At 45.6% G+C, this 19,317-nt stretch overlaps 3 protein-coding genes across 4 annotated transcripts; 2 read left to right on the top strand and 1 right to left on the bottom strand.

Moving 5' to 3' along the window:
* The first annotated feature begins 5,171 nt into the window (after nucleotides 1-5,171).
* Nucleotides 5,172-8,358, top strand: LOC4802235 (homeobox protein MOX-2). The gene is made up of 3 exons (XM_015182203.2): nucleotides 5,172-5,483; nucleotides 6,833-7,722; nucleotides 7,787-8,358. The coding sequence occupies exons 2-3, from the start codon at nucleotides 6,888-6,890 to the stop codon at nucleotides 8,287-8,289; spliced, it is 1,338 nt and encodes a 445-aa protein (XP_015037689.2). The 5' UTR covers nucleotides 5,172-5,483; nucleotides 6,833-6,887; the 3' UTR covers nucleotides 8,290-8,358.
* A 208-nt stretch (nucleotides 8,359-8,566) lies between these two features.
* Nucleotides 8,567-11,713, bottom strand: Vps39 (vacuolar protein sorting 39). The gene is made up of 7 exons (XM_001359159.4): nucleotides 11,566-11,713; nucleotides 11,042-11,511; nucleotides 10,730-10,988; nucleotides 10,425-10,672; nucleotides 9,485-10,368; nucleotides 9,009-9,414; nucleotides 8,567-8,939 (listed from the first exon to the last, which is right to left on the bottom strand). The coding sequence occupies exons 1-7, from the start codon at nucleotides 11,633-11,635 to the stop codon at nucleotides 8,637-8,639; spliced, it is 2,640 nt and encodes an 879-aa protein (XP_001359196.4). The 5' UTR covers nucleotides 11,636-11,713; the 3' UTR covers nucleotides 8,567-8,636.
* Nucleotides 11,714-13,270: 1,557 nt separating this feature from the next.
* Nucleotides 13,271-18,607, top strand: SppL (signal peptide peptidase-like protein). Of its 2 annotated transcripts, none has more exons than XM_015182202.2 (7): nucleotides 13,271-13,591; nucleotides 15,938-16,478; nucleotides 16,532-16,678; nucleotides 16,751-16,942; nucleotides 17,010-17,463; nucleotides 17,531-17,651; nucleotides 17,719-18,607. In XM_015182202.2, the coding sequence occupies exons 2-7, from the start codon at nucleotides 16,136-16,138 to the stop codon at nucleotides 17,785-17,787; spliced, it is 1,326 nt and encodes a 441-aa protein (XP_015037688.2). In that variant the 5' UTR covers nucleotides 13,271-13,591; nucleotides 15,938-16,135; the 3' UTR covers nucleotides 17,788-18,607. The 2 variants fall into 2 exon arrangements, with proteins under 2 accessions (XP_015037688.2, XP_001359195.3); XM_001359158.4 differs by having other exon boundaries at nucleotides 13,272-13,591; nucleotides 16,553-16,678.
* The last annotated feature ends 710 nt before the right edge of the window (nucleotides 18,608-19,317 follow it).

The raw sequence follows: 19,317 nt of genomic DNA, 5'->3' as shown, positions 1-19,317 counted from the left end.
GGGAGAGATGGTCAACCGCAGGGCCTAAAATTAGACAAAGTCAAAGCGTGGCATGGCGCTCCATTTGAGCTCTGCAAAGGTCGGCTAAACGGACCGACCTCTGCGGTACCCCAAACAGCCAAAGGGGCGAAAGAGAGAGGTATAGGAAGAAAGACAGAGATGGAGAGACTTAGTATGGGGGGGGTGGGCTGCCCCCGCACACGCATAATGACGGTAATTTGTTGGTTTTTGGCAAAAGAGCAGCAGCATCCTTGGAATTTCAATTAATTTCCATAATTTCCAACGCTTTATGAGCAGGGCAAGACAGAGACACACACACACACACACAGAGTGAGAGCGAGGCAGCGATAGAGCCAGCGAGAGAGAGAGAGAGACAGGGAGAGAAGAACGACCTCGCGAAGGGGATGATTTTTGTGACCCACACTCGCTCCATACGCCCCCTGTCATGGCGCTGATTTCTTGTTTTGGGGCGGCAAGGAATGGTCTGTCTCCTTTGTCTGTGGGTGAATTTCATGTCCTTTCCCTTTTCGCTTGTCGGAATAGGGCCAGAAATGACTTCGCTCAACCGAAACATTACTGGATTACTCGGGACGTGGGAGTCGCGACCCGGAAAAGGTGGAAAAGGAGCTGCCAGGATAGGAGACTTCCCTGGAGGATGCCTTAAAGACAAATCAAAGTGAATTGCCTAAAAGGTAATATTTCTGTAGGAATTATGGTGGAAATATTCGCAAAATGTCACTAATCCTATAACGAAAGTTCTCCATAAATTCTGGTCATAAAGGAAGGAATCCCAGCACTTGGGCAATGAGCACTCATAATCCCGCAAATGCTTGAAATCTGCATTCCCAATGCAGAATTTTAATTAAAATCTAACTAATCTAACCTTTCGCGCTGCCCCCCATGGTAGTCCCTCTCTCCAGCTCCCCGGCTTCCCTGCAATATGCAATTAAAAACGCAGTTATTAGTGCCGCGAACATAACCAAATAAATTTCCAATTAAAACAATGACAGGACGGAGCGTGGACCAGCAATGGCTGGATTGCGTCCAACCTTCAGAGAGAATCTGTTTAGGTTTTTGGATTATTTTTGAAAATTAAAATTAATTTTCGTCTGCCGCGGAAACAACAGTCCGAACGGGGGGCCAAAAATATTTTGTTCGAGTGGCTCGCCAGCGCGGCGTAGAGTGGAGAATTTTGGCCGAAAAGCCAAAAACCGAATGCAGCCAAAAACTCATTTTGAATATGATGGGCGTGGCGGGGGGGGGCCTAGAGTCGGGTCGGCACTCAAGAGCCAGCCAGTGGCACTCTCTGACGCTTCTCTAGGGCCCGCCACTGGAACAACAGGATTTAATTAAAACCCAAAATGGCTCTGGCCTTTTACCTGATTTCCGTTGGCCATTGTATTTGTGGGCCAATCGAGAAATTTTCTAATTTGCCTCTCATTATAAGTTTTGATTTTGTAATTAGTTTTTGGGATCGGATGAGGTTTGATTTGGGGTTTGCCGAGAGCGGAACGAAACCCAAAATCTTCTGTATCCGTTTGTTTCCGTTTCAAATCTTCTGTATACCAAAAAGTTCAACGAAACACGGCTACGTGGCCATAAAAAAAAAAGAGATTAACATTTCATTTATTTCGACCCATAAAAGGAATTCTCCGTAAATACATCAAAAAGAAAAAAAGAAGCTGGGGAAAATGCGAGAAAAAAACGAGGAAATAAAATGGCCAAAAATCAACATTATAAACAACATTATTAAAAACATGCCGCAAATGTTTTGCTCCTCTCGAATTTTTGAGTCCATTTTGTTGGGAGCCCACTGGCCAGGCAGAGCAGAGCAGAGAGAGAGAGAGAGAGAGGGAGACGGGAGGACAGGGGTCGTCTTGGCTGTGTGCTCAACCTCATGATGATGTTCCTCCGCCTGGCAAATGAATGCCTGCCTGGAGGGGGTTCGGGAAGCGTCCGGAGGCTAATAAAATTAAGCTCTGCCAGGAGCCAGGAGGGGGGGCGCCAGAGAATGGAACACAGAAAAGGCAACAGAAGATGAGCGTGAGGTGGGGCGCCACTTAGGCACTTTGTGCCTTTTCCTGTGTGCCTGACTGTGCCTGTGGCATGCAACAACCTCATCCGGCTCAATAATAATAAAAATATTTTCATTAAATGAGAAAGGAGAACACCAACAGAGAGGAGACAGAGAGCTTTCCAGCAGGAAGATCTCTATTTATAAACCTCAAAAATATCATACTTTATGTGCAGACTGTATTTACTATATATTTTTCAGGTGGAAAGGGATTTTATAGATCATCCTCATAAGAAGAGTATGGTGCTTGGGCTGACCTATAACTATCTGAGAACGCTACGGACTTGAGGATTAACATTAGATGCCCAGGGTTTTAAAAGATCATCTATAAGAAAAGTGTGGTTCTTGATATGACCTATTACTATCTGAGGACTCTTCGGACTTTAGATGCCCATTCCTTCAGCTATTTTATACACTTTTCTTAGAGCTGCTTTCTCTGGGGTCACCATATCCTTAGTGTATCCCAAATAAGTAGGCAATCCAGTCCTGTTGCATCGCATCTTGTAATGAAACCCGAAATGCAGCCCTGGGTATGGCACCGTACCGGGCGAACAACGGTAATTTCGTTTGGCATTTTGCCCAGCCCCTCCCCCCCTCTCCACGATCCCTTTTCTACCCGTTCCTTGTGCTTTCAGCGTAATAATTCATAATGAAAAAAGTTTTCTCCCGGCTCTTGTTTGTGCTTTTATTTATTATATTTTATGTGTGTTTAAAAATAAATAAATATTATGGTTATGGTTATGGTTAAGGGGCAGGGCGAAGGGACATCATCATCATTATGCTGGGAGCAGTGGGAACAGAAGGAGCAACAGCAGCATAAGGAGCAGGACTTGTGGCAACCGGCCTCCATCGTCCAACTCCTCTGCAGAGCAACGACGACGATGACGACGAAGTTTATCAAAAGGCCGCAACAGCAACAAAAAGCAACAATGGCGCTGGCAAGGTATATTCCAGCGAGAAGGTGAGGCACTCACAGGGATCGGTCTCTATTGCGGGAGCTATGCACAAGCGGATGCTTGGGAGAGTCAGAGAGAACAGCGGTACCTTTCCATTTGTTATACTCTTGTTGCTGGCAACAGCGACGCTGGCAGAGGATTCCAGCCTCATTCCCTCTCTGCCAACACATGCGCAGAAGAGAGCAGAACCCACACACATAGCCACACATGTATCACAATGTAAGCGGCTGGGAGGGGATTTGGTTGTTACCGTTAACTCGTTTGCCAGGCAGCAAAAGTTATGCAAAAATATTAAAATTGTGGTAAATAAATAAAAAATAAAATGTGTACATAAAAAATACTCGTTTGTATGTACAATGTTCATCCTATGTACTATAAAATAGAGACAGCCGAGACGGCTTTCGTCTCCGAAAGCGTCGCCTCCCACTATATCTCTCTGTCGCTGTCGCTGCCGCTGCCCTGCCTCTGCTCTCTTTTCGCTGCCGCTGCTCTCGCTCTCTCTCTCTCTCTCTCTGTGTGTGCGGCCATCGTCATTGCCATGCCAAGTGGCTACCCAATTCCTGTGGGTACATTAGCACTAATGATGATTGAAACGACAAACGTGACGCCCGAAGCAGCACCCGAAAGGATCCTCTGTCTGCCTGCTGGCTGCTGGGTAGTGCCTCCATCCTGCCCACACCACACTCTCACTTCCACTCGTTTGGCTGCAAATTCCTGACTTTGATTTTTGAATTTGTCTCTCTTTTGTAGTCTGCGGGGGCAACGCATGCTCTTTCCTCTCCACTTCCCCACAACGATTCATTCCTCTTTTGGGGCTTCTCTTTTGCTTACTTTCGTCTCGTCTCCTTTCGGTTCCGTGCTCTTGCATTGATTTACTTTGATGACCCGCTAATTGGGCGGGTGGGGGACGGGACGGGCGGCGCTCTCCGGTAATGATCGTTGGCATTCCGCGTAGTTTATCAAACGGTAAATTGAAGACGAGCGGCGGGGAATTTCCCATTTTGAGGAGTGTGGGTGCTAATTAGGGTTTAGTTGGGGTTTAGCCAGTGGGCAGCAATAGTTTGCTCTTCCGGTTAGGATTTTGGTCAGTGGAAATGTGCATCTCAATTGTTTCTATTTTAATTTGTGGGATATCAAGTAAGTAAAAGGCAGGGAAATAACCTAAAACCTTTTCAGATTGTCCAAAAAATATATTTATTCAGTGTATTCGATTCTGTATTTCTTTGTTACATTTTTTCAAGGCGAAAAAGGCTCTGATACTGTTTTGTAAGAGCTAGCGAAAATCCTTGGTTCAAATAATTTGTTCAACCAGTTCGAAATCTTCGTCTAAAGGAAAATCAAGTGGGGGCCTTCAAAGGATAATATCTGGGAGCCCATTTATGGGGATAAGAGAAGATCCACCCTAGAAAAATCTTCCATTCCAGCTTTCTTTATCCCGCAAGCAAATCTCCCAGTTCTTTTCATATATTTTCGCTCATATCGTAGCGGAATTTAATTTGCTTATTGCTTCATTAATTATGTCTGCCACATGCAATATCTCGGCGCACTTAATCACAAATATTTATTAATCCTGAAACGCCATATTGTTTGGGATTTATTTTTCATGCTGCAGCAGGAACCGCCCCCTTTTAGAGGGAGAAAACAAGCGCAACAGAGAGAGAGAGAGTGAGAGAGAGAGAGAGAAAGAGTGAGCCAATTATCCATTTATATCATAATTTCAATAACTTTTCATACACTCGCCCTCGCCGGAATGGGAACGGGTATGGTTGCTCTGATAGGTGGGTGGATCGGGTGGTTGGTGGGTGGTTGGTTCGTTTTTATGTAACTACCCGCCCGCCCCATGTCCTCTTTGCCGTGCGGGTGGTTGCTCCCTGTATGGCAATGATCATGATGAGGTTTCCGCTTGACAATAATGACGTTGCTGTTGACGATGTTGTTATGCCTTTGGCCTCCGTCTCTGCCGGAAGGATGTCGGAAGGGAGGCAAATCCAAGGCGGGATGAGCAGAAAAATCACAGAGAGAAAGAATCGCTTGCTGCGCTGCCTGCGTCAGCGTCGGCGTCGGCGTCTGCTGCTGCGGCTGCTGCTGCCAGTTGCGACGCTGCTGCTGTGGATATTGTAAAAATTTACTGCCACCGGCCAACTTTTCATTCGAGTTTGCAACACGTCCGCGTTCGCATGCGTCTCTCCAGCGAGCGCCTCTTTCAGCCAGAAAAGCTTTGATTCGGTTCGATTCGATTCCGTGTGTTACATCCGTCCCGGAAGGCGCCGCACTGTAGGCAACACTTTGCCGTGCCGTCGGCAAAGCGGAAGTAGCGGAAAATTAACTCCCGGCTATCGCGCAAGTGGAAGTGCATTAAAAGGAGAGCTTTACAAACTATTAAAGGATTACGCGTTGAACGGCACACTACTTGGAAACGGATCCGATGCACTGAGCAGCTCATAGATCAAAAGGTGGGTTTTTGAGTGATGATTTTTTGGCATGGCATCACTTGTGTGGCTTCAAGTCTTCACAGAACTGTCTTCTGTCTTTGGGGTGAAAGTTTATATAGGTTTTTAAATAAATGAAATAATATTTAGGGAATATTACCTACATTTTTGTAGAAAATTGCAATATACTTGTAATACTTTCCAAAAATAGACAAGTGGGGGATCTTGGGAATACTTCTTTTAGTTTTCGAGGCAAATTTGGTATTAGAACGTTTTCACATATACTAGACCATTCATAGATATGTACGTTTAAAAGGAATTCTACCTAAACTTTACTAGAAAAAGTTGAACGTATTTCTAGGTGATATAAACATATCATTATCTTTGATCTTCAATGTTTGAAATACATTTCAAAGATTTAAGGAAAGCATTTTTAAGGGAAAGGGTTTGAAGGGATATCTTCTCTCTAAAGAATTACTATATCCTTAGCAAAACCCATGATTTGAGCTTCTAACTCTAATATATACCTATTCTTTAACCAGAATTGGGTCATTCCAAAGGCTTAAGATAGGAGACGACTACATTTCAGACAAGCAACTGGCTAAAGGCAGATTTATTTTCTATTTTTGACAAATTATCACAATCCTGATTTGGGGTTACTTTATTGCTGGTAGATTGTGTCATTCAGTGGAAGTGGAATCCACTTGTTACACCGAAATTTGCATATTTCAAATGCTTCATTAGGGGAATGAAATGAAAATGAAGCTCATTTGTGAGGCACAACAAAATGTCAGCAATTTACGATACGTTTAACATGTGTTTATAAGCAGCTAAAGTTAGTCGGACACACGGACGCTCGGATGCATATTCAGCCAACAAGAGACGACCACAGAGAGAGTTGATTGTGTGGCTGCCACACATCGGGCAGGGGATAGTTCACGCACCTGAAACTGGGCGGGAAGCAGAAGCTGCCACAATGAGGCAGGCAGGCAGCAGCTAACTGTGACAAAGTCTCAATTAGGCTATCACATTGCCTGCCACAGAGCTGGAATGGCCCCAGAGTGCGTTCCGTGTGACAGAGAGGGAGTGCAATTAGGCGAGGAATGGGAATGACAGGGTGCAGAGGGTGCACGGGGCACGGGATGGCAGCCTTAACCTGTTGTCATCCCATGTCCACTCAATTGTCTGCTCTCTCGAGCCCTTCATGGTAGAGCAACTCCTCGCAGGGATCGCATTTCACTTAATTGTGGATATAATCAGGGAGTCGTTGACACCTGGCTGTAGGGAGAGAGGGAGCAGGAGGACAGACATTCAACACGCCGACAGACACAACAATTAAGCTCAAGCATTTCTTCCATTTGTCCCATTTGCAGCAGCAGCAGCAGCAACGACAACTCGGAGACAGCGTTGGCACAAATATCTCTAAGCATGTTGCAGAATCCTTCCAAATATCACGCAAATCCCTTGTCACACTTCCTGGCATTGCATAACACACAGGCACACACAGGAGGTGCCGCTGCAGCAGCCAGTGGCGGTGCAGGAGTGGGCTTGGGGGTGGGAGGCATCCCTGCACATGGTCAACCGCATCATGCGTTGCCCACAGCAGCTTTGGCGGCGGCAGCAGCTGCGGCGGCCGCCGTCTCGGCAGGTCAGAGTTCGTACCAAATGGAGCACCAGCAGCAACATCACCATCATCATCATCATCATCATCATCAGGAGCAGCCAGGGCAACACCAACAACTCCCCCACCCAGACAGCCACCACCCACCGACAACAGGCAGCAACAGCAGCAACAACCACCGGGAACAGTTGGCGGCGGCCACTGCGACGTCGCACGCGCAGCTCTTCGAGGCGGCAGCGGCGCATTCCTCCCTCGACGTGGGCAAGTCCTTTACAATAGCCGCCATTTTGGGGCTGCAGAGCCAGGGTCGCAAGGACTACAACAATGCCATCAATCTGTCTCTCAATGGCGCCGCACGCGATGCCATTGACCAGGACAGCAGCCACAACCACAGCAACAACAACAACCACAACAACAACAACAACAGCCAGAGTGTAAAGAACTTCAATTGTGATAGCAGTCGCTACGTGCCCCCGCACCACCCGCACCATCATCCACCTGGATTTGCGGCCGCCGCCGCTGTGGCAGCCGCCGTGGGGGCAGCAGCTCCCTCGGCCCTACAGAGCCTCCAACAGCTCCACCAGCAGCATCACGCCCAGCAGCAGGCCACGCTCAGCTTCCAGCGGGAGAAGCTCAAGTCGGGTAAGAGATCCCAGATCCTGCTACACTTCCTCCACAGCTAAAAGAATCCCCTTTCTCCCCATAGACTCCCACAAGAAGAGCTCGCTGAAGAACAAGCGCGTGCGGACCATTTTCACGCCAGAGCAGCTGGAGTGCCTGGAGGCGGAGTTCGAGCGGCAGCAGTACATGGTGGGGCCGGAGCGACTGTACCTCGCCCACACGCTCAAGCTAACGGAGGCGCAGGTTAAGGTGTGGTTCCAGAATCGTCGCATCAAGTGGCGCAAGCACCACCTGGAACTCACCCAGCAGCGGCTAGCCCTGATCCGGCAAACCCAGCTGCCGGGCACGGTCATGGGCACCGGTTCCGGCGCAGTGGGCGCCAATGCGGGCGGATCCGGGTCAACAGATCTCAACGCCGGATGCAGTGCAGCCTCGCCCAGTCTGCAGGAGGAGGACAACGAGGACAGCAAGCAATCGCTGTCGCTGCCCATGCCGCCCCTGAGTCGAGCCCAGTCCGAGTCCGATCTGTCCATCTGCAACGACTCCCTGGACGGCGACAGCCTCATGGACGGCAGCGAGGAGGCCTAAAGTATTCCTGTGCAAAGCAAATTTCTGTAAATATAGCCAAATAAATATGTACAATACGGGTTTTCTTTAGGTCTTCGCGTTTCTACATACATACATATGTATATCTCCACGTATCAGGAATATATTTTACACTTTACTGCGATGTACACGCGGTGAAGATAATATCTACATGATACATGGAATTCAAAAGTTATCCAGTGTTTAACAACACTGCCAGTTGCTGCGTAGGGCTGCCAGACCCCACATCAAAATCCGTTGCATTTAAATAATCAGCAAGTAAAATATTTAAGATCACATATATTTTTGATTAGTTATATTACATATTAGAATACATTATATAGTCCACATTATTGCTGGGCGGCTGCACGGGCAATGCGATCGTGACAGGAGAGATGGACAATCTGGCCGTTGGGATAGCGCACGAAAGCGGATTGGCTGGGAAACCGTTTCTTGCACTCGGGACACACGCTGTTCTCGTTCAGCTCGAAGCTTATGGCTCGCTTCGCTTGCAGCGCGGCCTCCAAGCGATTGGACTCTGCCTGCAGCAAGCCGCACATCATCTGCATATGGTGTTTGTCCGCCAGCTTCTGGCGCACAGCCTTATCCATGTATTTCTCCAGTTCAGTCATGGTCATGTCATCGGGAAGGAACTGGAGAGCGAGAGAAGAAAGGTAATTCGCTTATAGATAGGTTGAATAGAAAAAGGTGCCACAGCTTACCTGAAAGATTTCAATGGGATCGATTTTGACAGCGTAGGTGTTGAGTAGCTCCAGGAGCACCTTCCGATTGACTTCGGGACTAAAGTCGGGATGCAGAGCCACACCCTCATAGATCGGCTCTGTGGGAGGAACCATTATAGTCTTGACAAGGGTTTGGAATATAGTTTTGTCATTCTCGTAGTTTGCATCTGCATAGGCTCTGGCCTTGGCCACATCTCCCCGGACGTGGATGTAGATGGCGATGACCTTATCGTGCTTCTTGAGGCGGCCCAGAATGAGGGCACGCTCCTCCAGCAGCACATTGGTGGGAAACTCCTCCAGCACACGATCCGGCGAATAGACATTGGATTCCTCCAGCATCTTGTAGAGCTTGGCCCGCAGGGGCTTCAGCTCAGGTACTTCCTCGCTGAAAGGCAGACCAAAGGTTACTTTGGGGAAACAACAGAAGGAAGGAAGGGCTTCACTCTTCCACTCACCCCTTCTCCTGCTGGACCAAAAGACGCTGCACTTTCTCACGGTACTGCTTGATGAGGACATTGTGGCGCAGCGTGTTCGTATCTGACCACTCGGTGATCAGGTGCTCCAGATACGGAATGATTAACGATTTGTGCTTGCTTATCAGAAAGTCCAGGACTTTGGCGCGTGGCAGGGACTCCACCTCAATCAGTTTATCGGTGAAGATGGACAGGCCCTCCTCCGGATTTTCCTTGATCACCCAGTCGGCAAACTCAAAGATCAGCGCCAGATGATCCGATCCTAGTTCCTGCAGATAGCGGATGGTCCGCTTGCGCCCTTGCAGCACTGATCCCTCGATGCCTGCCTGCTCCTGGAGCAGCTTCAAGGCCTCCTTGTGTTTGCCCTTCATCTGGTACAGGATGATCAACTCGGAGATCTTGTTGTGCTTCTTCAGAGTTTTCTCCGACTCCTCCAAGTGACACTGGTTGAGGCGCAACAACGGGGCCACCAGGGAGTCATTCGTCTGCAGGTAGCACTTGAGCAGCGTGGTGTCTATGATCTCCAGGAGAGACTTGGAGCTGCTCTTGGTGTCGCGCAGCTTTACCACCTCTCGCTGCCGTGCCAATGCCAAGAACTCAATCAGAGCCAAGTAGGCATTTTCCAGATCGCCATCCTCCAGCTGAGGGGCAGTGGACACGGGTACAGTGCTGTCCTCAGTGCCCGGCTTGGGTTCTGGCACCAGATTGGGAAATAGTCGGATTACATCGTATGGATCAATGGCCGCTCTCTCGAACTCTTTCATGGCCGCTGAAAATTCCTTGTTGGTGAAGAGCTCCTTGGCGTAGAGCATGTGTATCTGGCGTATGGTCTGGGCCTTGTCCTCTGCAGGTTCGTTGGAGATTTTCTGCCAGATAGGCAATTTAAGAGAGAATAAAGGAAAGGATTCTCTGTAGGACTTACCGTCACCTCGATGGCCAGCTGAAATTTCTTCTGTTGCAGCAGCTGTTGACGCTGGATCGGGATTTCTACCTGACGGATGCACCACAGCTCCGAAGTGGCGGCCGCAAAAATTGTTCCCTGGTCGGCATGCACCAAGAATCTTGTCTTTTCCAGCTCTGGAATGCTCTGGACCAGCGTATCCTTGCCCACCAAGCTACGAACTTCGATGGCATTGTTTACACGTCCCACGGCAAACGGATCATCCCAGACTGCAATCAGAATCGTGATTAGACTGGCAATAGATCTTGGATGAGCTTTCAATTTACCCAAATCCAGAAGGGGACTCGACCAGAGCAGCGGGGGCAGTGAGTTCTGGCTCTCCATGCGCCCTGGGTGTACCTCATCCACGGAGGTGGCGCTGCCATCATTTTCCTTCGACTTGTACTGGCTGGGATCTACGATCACCAAATACTTGTCCTTGGATATCCCCAGCATGTTGTTGCGTATGAGGCAGATGCACGGATCCCTGCTGACGGAGGAGGACGTTAGAAAAAGGTCGTGTTTCTTGGGGGTATTGCAGGATATCTAAAACAAACCATGATCAGTAGAGATAATTATCAAATTTGTGTAGATCTCACATCATAGACGACATATTCATCCTTGTAGCCCACGCAAACGGCATGGCCTACCCAGCAGAGAGTCTTGGGCACGTCGCTTAGCTCGATGCTCAGCTGGAGCGAGTCCAGCTTGTCCTTCTTCCAGAAGAAGAATACCAAACGACGCCGGATGGCGCAGCAAACGCGAATGAAGGTAGCCACCTCGCCCGTTGTGGACGTTTGCGAGTCCACGTCCATGGTGAACAGGGTGCAGCCCTTGGTGTCCGCCGAGCTGTGCAGGAAGGCAAAGTTGCTCTCCAGCCGGCCGATATCGCACACCTGTATCAAGTTGTCGGTGAGGACAAAGAGCAGGTTCTCGGCGGCAATAACCTCCATCTGGGTGATGGGCTTGCGGCTAAAGTTCTTGTTAAACATGCGCATGTCCACACCGCTCTCGTCCACGGAGTACATGATAAGCTGTCCGCTCCGGGTGCCCAAGATGACATGGTTTCCTGAAAATATATAGCTTGCTATAAATGGATAATATTTGGGGCACTATAGCCTACCATATGCGGCTATCGACTCTATCTGCACGCCCTGCTTCAATATGGATTGCACATTGTAGGCCTGGTGCATCTTGGATGTTTGTTTACCTAAATAGGTGCTTCTGGAAAACAAACAAAGGAGCAAGCATAGGAACTTAGCCCACTTAAGCCCCCTTTATTTAAACTGGATATCAAAATGAGTTAAACAGCGGGAAATGATAATAATAAATGAAAATCCTTCATCTTTGCATAAAAAAGGGAACACGATATCTTTCATCTGAAATGTCTAAAATTAGGTTTAAACAAATTAGATCAAAGCATTCAACTTTAGGAGTGTATGAAATTTTACGTCATTGCTGCTGGTCAACAGGTATCCGCTATGAGTATGGACATCTTTATACCCTATTTCATTTATTTAACCATTATCAACCAGTTGGTTGGTTCATAAACCATAAAATGTTAGATCTCGAAGAATTTTAGCGCGGTTCAGGTAAAAATAATCGTGGAAAATTTTTTTCAGTAAATAGAAAGGATGGCTGTTACAAGCAGTATTATTTTTCACGGTTTAACCTGAGTTGTTGACCTGTTTAAAAAAAAAGAAGGTTAAGTGGGTTTATTTAGTGTTTTTCATCGGTATATTTATATTTTGAAAATGAGACGGTATATTTCTCGCGCTATCCTGCTCAAACATGCAACGAACAAATGAGTCGGGAGAGCGTAATTTCGAATGGTCTATAGAAAGCGGCATGGACAACAAGTAAAAACATCCAAGGCATCCTTGAATGCAGAAGGAGATTTTCAAGGTATGTAAGGAAAAAGGAGTTGATTTTACTTAGCATGCGTTGCATTTTCTGAACCATTTTTCCTGTTGTCTATACCCGTTTTTTACTCAGTATTGTTGATATGTAGCAAGTGTGTAGCTCCCGTGTAGTTACCATGTAATAAATTCAGCAAAATGTAAAAGTATTCGAAACGGCAGAACAGCGCGTCGAAGAAAACGATAAATAAATTTCACTCTTTAATGTTAAAACGGAGGGCGGATTTGAATTTTCGCTCTCAAATCGTACTTAGGTGTATCATTTATTTCAATAGATTGCATTTAAATCCTTTTCACTCATTTACTTTCAAACAATTTCCATTTGGCGGGACTTTTTTTCCTCGCCCCAATGTCCCTTTTCAGCTCAACAGTGTCTCTCTCTACATTCCATACTCACTTACGTTTCCTTTTTTTGTATACCTTTTTTGCTTAAACCTTGCTGTAATCAAAATACAACAATTCTAAGTACTGAAAAATAGCCAATCTTCTAGAAAATTTACTCATTAATGGCCTAAAATTATATGGGCAGAGCTAACGGTTTTAGTTAGTCAGCATTATTCAACGGAATATGAAAATTAAGCAATAGTAACGATTTTTCTCTTACGTTTTATTACGTTTTATATGTTTGACCTTCTTTGCTAAAACCTTTTTTTGCCAAAATCAAGCCAAAGCAAGTATTTTAATTAAGCTAGTAATGTAGAAAATTGATTAATTAATCGGATAAAATTATGTGGGCAGGGCTGAGAGATCTAGATAGCTAGTAATATTGCACGGAATATCAAAATCGAGGAATATGTATAATGAACTTGAATTCGTCAGTATATTTACGGTATATTTTTAAAGTGAGGCAGCATATTTTGGTATATTTCTACGCTCGATTTTGATCGATTTCAGCTTTATCGAGTCCGCGGTCACACTAAACTGGACAGAACAGCCGCGCGTCGACGACGAAAACAAGGAAATACAATTTTTAATGTTAAAACTCAACGGGCGGATTTGAAAGAACTGCCTGCTGCGCAAAATAATGCAAGTGTTAATGGCTGTCCAACGTTGACAAAAAAGCAGAGACTGTGAAAATGTGCATTGAACGTGTCTTAAGAGCACAACGGCCCACCGAGAAAATGTAGTAGTGGCTTCTTTGGTGTTGATTCTTTTCTCGCAGAAAGAAAATCGGTGCAAAGGAAAAAACAAAAATACATCCAAACATACGAATGTAAATGTAAAGGCAAAGTAAGCAATGAGACGGACCCCCGCCCCCCTGATCAGTGTAAAGACTGCAAGAGATTTTTCTTAATTTTTTTTCCTGTAATTAAAGTGTACTTCACTCCCCCTTCCAAATCCGTATTCCCGTATTTCTGTTGTTGTTCGCGACTGCATATGGGTGTGTGTGTCTTGTAATTTAGTTACGCAGCGGAGCGCGGAGTTGGGGGGAGTGGAATGAAGTGGAGTGTAACCAAACACGAAACGGGGGGAAAAAAAACCTTAAAGCGCAGGCTAAAAGTTTCTCAAGCGCTGCAATCCAGTCTTGGCCCCCAACATTAGCTCCCCCCTAACAGTGCTTTGCATAGGTTTACGCACTTGTTTTTTTGCTACAACTACTTGGCTTGGTCCACTCACCTCTCTTTCCCCTCCTGCGTGGCGCCACTGCGTCTATGTCTTTTGCAATTTCACTTTCACATTCGTTGTGGGACGTTACAACAACCAATTGCTTTGTAGTACTTCTTTTTTTGTGGGTTGTTGTTTCCTCCTCATACCACTCCTACTCCTCCCCCTTCGTGGGCTACGGGGCGTTTCGAATTAGAAAGTGTTTATGTGTGTTGAGTGTGTGAGCGGCATTTTCTTAATTATATTTAGCAGTGTGTGCGAGTGTGAGTGAATGGTTAATGTTTTGTAACCGTTTTAAGCTGTGAAAATGTTTTACAGATAAACCCCCCTGCGCCCACATCTTCGCTATATTGTCACATGATTTAATTCTAATTAGTGCTTGTTAACAGTTTACCCCCACTGTCCGCCCCTGGCAATTGCAATCAGCATGTGTGGGAAATTTAAATTGTTGCATCCAGAGAGAGAGACAGACAGAAGGAAAAAAGGGGGACAACGCTCTTTTGCATACAATCACACAAATACAAATATATATTTCAATCATTTGCATTTCACACAAACACATATGTACGTTGACAGACAACATAAATTAGTGCAAGCAACGGCACTTGGCAACATGCAAAAGTAACAGAAGCATTAACAGTGATCTGTAAACTAGGAAGTGGGGGAAGTTAACAGAGCACAAAGAGTGTCTTCACATTGGACAAGAATTGAATGTATCGACGATTTGATACCCTAGCGGATCGATAGTTCCTATGGTCATAACATAAAAATCCTTAGCTGATCTTTTTCTAAAGCGTATGAGCTGTTGACGATTGAGCTTACCTATAAAGTTGTCCAATTTCGATTTCATTTTGTTGCATTTAATTTACAGCTGATTGAAAATCAATATACTTTGTGCTGTTGCTCTTCAAGGGTGTAAGAACAGCCGTTTGTGAGCCGACAGACAATTAACAGCCGCTTAACAGTGGACAAGTGCATCAACCCACAGCAATTATATGTGTGTGTGTGTGTATGGCTGTGTGTGAAAATTGTATAGAATTCTTTGCAATAACAATAGGAAACAACAATAAGCATAAAAGAAACTAGGTAACACTCTTATAATTTATTCCAGCAACGTTTTAATGGCCTTCTTTCTGGGCTGTTAATTGTTGTTGTTGCAAGTTCCATGTGGACGGATTGTTATTTTTTCACACCGGTTCAACAGTTGCGGTTGCCCCTACTGGAACCACCCCCCTCTCCCCAACCCCCATTACTAGACTGGTTGTAAATGGGGATTGGAATGGGGTGGGAATATGGGGAAATAAAAGTGCTATATATAGAAACGTGTATTATAAATGTTTGCTCACTTATAAGGATTATGTGATTCATGAGTGCTACAATAATGTCTCCTTAATATAGTATCAAAAAAAATGATCGTATGGCTTGCCATTGAAGGTAAAAAAAATCCAGAGAAAGGATTGTATCTGCATCTGGAAATTCACAAATATCAAAGTTCTGTAAACATGAGTATCAGATTTTGTTGATTTGTTTGTAAATCTATTATCATATTACAGAAAGAATGGGAAAATATAGAAAGAACAATAATTTTTGGTCTCAAATTGAAATGTACACACATAGGGAGTATTAAATGAAATAAAATAAACATGTTTATCGGATATACAGACGGAAAATACCCGTCAAAAGCGTTCTAGGTTAATTTGAGGGCTGCGTGAAAGTTAACCTTAGAGTCTCTGGGTCTGACCTCAGCCATACCCAAGGAAATAATACATGTACATACATAAATGGGTGAGTGTGCGACTGTTTGTGCTGTGAACAAACCATAACCGCATCTGTCCAAAGAACTTGCTGAAGACCGACGATAGATAGGCGCACATCTGCGGGGGGGATTGGCTGCGATAAGGCCAAAATAAACACAGAACTTATCGCTGAATCAATAAAGCAAAACAAATTTCACTTTTATTTCGTGTTTAGATTTCAAGAGCATCAGCGGGAAGAGAGGACACGCCACGCCACGCGATAAAGATAAGCTCTCGGGGCCAGGTCAAATCCACTGATACACTCTGATAAGGAATCGCTGTCTGCGGTATCTGTCCGGAGGAGCCACTAACCGCCGGAAACAGGTAGAGAGCTCGGCTTGGCCACCGAGCTTATCAGCGATCCAGGGGGAGCATGTCGCACGGCAGCGCCGGCGGCAGTGGCGGCAGTCTGGGCGCGCAAACTGTGGGTGCCGGCAGCATTGGTGGCGGTGCAGCGGCAGCGGCGGCGGCAGCAGCAGCAGCAGCGGCAGCGGCAGCGGGCGGCGGCAACGGCGAGTACCGGGAACTCCACTGGACAGTGTCGAGCGTGATGGACTCGTCGCGCGTCTCCACCTGCCTCATCTCGATGCTGTTGATAGTGTACGGCAGTTTCCGCAGTCTCAACATCGAGCAGGAGGCCCGCGAGCGGGAGCAAAAGAAGCGCAATGAGTCCATGACGAATCTCCTAACCGGGGAGCAGGTCGAGAAGGAGCCAAGTGAGTGTCCCCATCCTGTAATTTGTCAACCATAACCGCGCTAATGGCTAAAGGCTCTCTGTGCTTCTTTACAGCGGATAAATTCGCCACGCTAGACACGATGCATGCCCTGTGCCTGCCACTGGGCGCCTCCATATCATTGCTCATCATGTTCTTCTTTTTCGACTCGATGCAGCTGCTCTTTGCCGTGTGCACAGCCAGTGAGTACCGAGTAATCCCCCTCAATCGTTCAATCAAACATAAACTAATTTTCTTTCGTTTGTTCCTTGCAGTCATTGCCACCGTGGCACTGGCCTTTCTGCTGCTGCCCATGTGCCAGTACATCATGCGGCCCTGCACGGACGGAAAGCGTTTCTCCTTTGGCGTCTGTGGACGCTTCACGGGGGCAGAGCTATTTAGTTTCATGCTGTCCGTGTCGATTGTGTGCGTTTGGGTGCTAACCGGCCACTGGCTGCTGATGGATGGTAAGGATCCATCATCCATTGAAAGAAGCGTTCGATAATTGTATGTTTAAATTGCTTGTTCTTTCAGCAATGGGCATGGGGCTTTGTGTGGCCTTTATAGCGTTCGTGCGACTGCCCAGTCTGAAGGTGTCGACGCTGCTGTTGACCGGCCTGCTCATCTACGACGTCTTCTGGGTGTTCCTCTCCTCGTACATCTTTAGCACGAACGTGATGGTCAAGGTGGCCACGCGACCCGCCGAGAATCCCGTGGGTATAGTGGCGCGCAAATTGAATTTGGGCGGCATTGTGCGGGACACACCGAAACTGAATTTACCGGGCAAACTGGTTTTCCCCAGCATACACAATACGGGCCACTTCTCGATGCTGGGCCTGGGCGATGTGGTGATGCCGGGCCTGCTACTCTGCTTCGTTTTGCGCTACGATGCGTACAAAAAGTCGCAGGGCGTCACGTCGGATCCCACACTGTCAACGCCGAGGGGTGTGGGCTCTAGGCTGACATATTTTCATTGTTCCTTACTGGGGTGAGTCTTGGAGTTACACTGTCGCTTCCTCTAGATATCTAATGATGGCTTTTCGATGAATTTGCAGCTACTTTTTGGGCCTGCTAACGGCCACGGTCAGCTCGGAGGTGTTTAAAGCGGCCCAGCCGGCTCTGCTGTATTTGGTGCCCTTTACGTTATTGCCCCTCCTGCTAATGGCCTATCTAAAGGTAAAATACTGTAACCCTTAATACTGAATGGAATCTGCAATGCAATCGTATCCTTTCCTTCATTTAGGGCGACCTGCGGCGCATGTGGAGCGAGCCGTTTATCACGCACCCACCATCAAAACAACTGGAAGTCTGAGTGTGTACTCTTATCTACATAAAAAGCAACAAGAACAACAAAAACAAAAAAGTAGCATCAAACACAATACACACACACCCATAAGAAGATCTATTACTAACAATTTGTCTCTTAAATAACGTATTGAGTATGTATTTTTTAATTCTACTGAACTAAGTTTCGTTCTAAGTTAGGTGATCCTCGTTTTCATAGTGAAATAAAACACTAAAAACCGAGTAATTATAGTTGCTAGCATAAGTGTGGGGAGTAAAATCTTTTGTAGAAAAACATACTGCAGAGAGAGTAAGCATTATATACAGCATCCGTATCGCATTCATTTCAATTGGCTTTAAAGTCTCACAAGAATCATGCAGTGCTGAGAGATTAGCAGTGTTAGATCCAGCCTACAGTTCATAGGGATTAAAACACAAACATATACATATTACTGCATACTATAACCGATAGCGAGTGACTTGAGAGGAAGCTCTTTGAGATTCGTGTTCTTAAAAGGCTCTTTTTCGGGAGCATTCACAAAGAAACCCCATTCAGAATCAGTATGGCCGTTCTGTAAATACTTAAGTTAAATATACATATAATATAAATGAATCTGGAGATAACGAACCACCATGCAACAAATAATAGTCAGTAAGCTCGCCTTCACACACACACCACATATTTTCTCCCTGTTTTATGTTTTCTGAATCACCCCACATTTCCGTCCCCCCACAATCCATATAAAGATTTTTGCCAAAATGCATGTGTTCGTTTTAAACAATAAAAGAGAAAATCAAACAGAAATTAAGCGAAAAAGTTGCACTGCGGTGTGTGTTTCACAAATTAAGTTTCACGAATTTTACTTATTTGTAATTAGAGCAGCTAAAACAAAAACAACAACAATAATAATAACGATTAATTGTAATTGTATGCATATGGAAGCGATAGTTACATACTTATTCTAAGTAAATGCAATTTCGAAACGTATAGAAACAATAAAATGTGAGATTTAAACAAAACAAAAAGCCATTACCTTTACTTGCACACTCTGCATAATACTGCAGGAATGGTTTGCTTCAGTTTAAATGCGAGGATAGATTCTTATATTCTTCCGCTAAAAACTTGAATTTTTTCAAATACTTTAGGGTTTGCGCAAAAAAACACACTATTTGCATTCAAATTTGAAATATACAGTTTTAGAAGGACTGTCTCTCAGCAGAGTGCGGTCACACCGACTTATCGTTATTGAGGCCCCGAACTGATGTGTTTTCAGTGCATTTCAAACTATCAAATTTTGCATTCCGCATACTCTACGGAAAAGTATATTCTAGAATTGATGATCCCAGGCTCCAATTATTGCAGAAACTAATCTCTGTAGTAATAATCAGGGATTATGGTTTACCTTTATGGTTTATGGTTTATTGTCAGAGAACTAGAACGTTAGTGGGTATTATTGACTCCACGAAAATGTTGAATCTTGAAGAATTTTAGCGCAGTTCAGGTACAAATTATCGTGGTAATGTTTATTTAAATCAATAGAAAGGATCTACATGGAAC

This window comes from Drosophila pseudoobscura, chromosome 2 (genome assembly GCF_009870125.1).
Source record: "Drosophila pseudoobscura strain MV-25-SWS-2005 chromosome 2, UCI_Dpse_MV25, whole genome shotgun sequence".
Classification (NCBI taxonomy): Eukaryota; Metazoa; Arthropoda; class Insecta; order Diptera; family Drosophilidae; genus Drosophila; species Drosophila pseudoobscura.
Note: the sequence above shows the minus strand (reverse complement) of the source record. Positions and strands in the feature narration are given on the sequence as shown.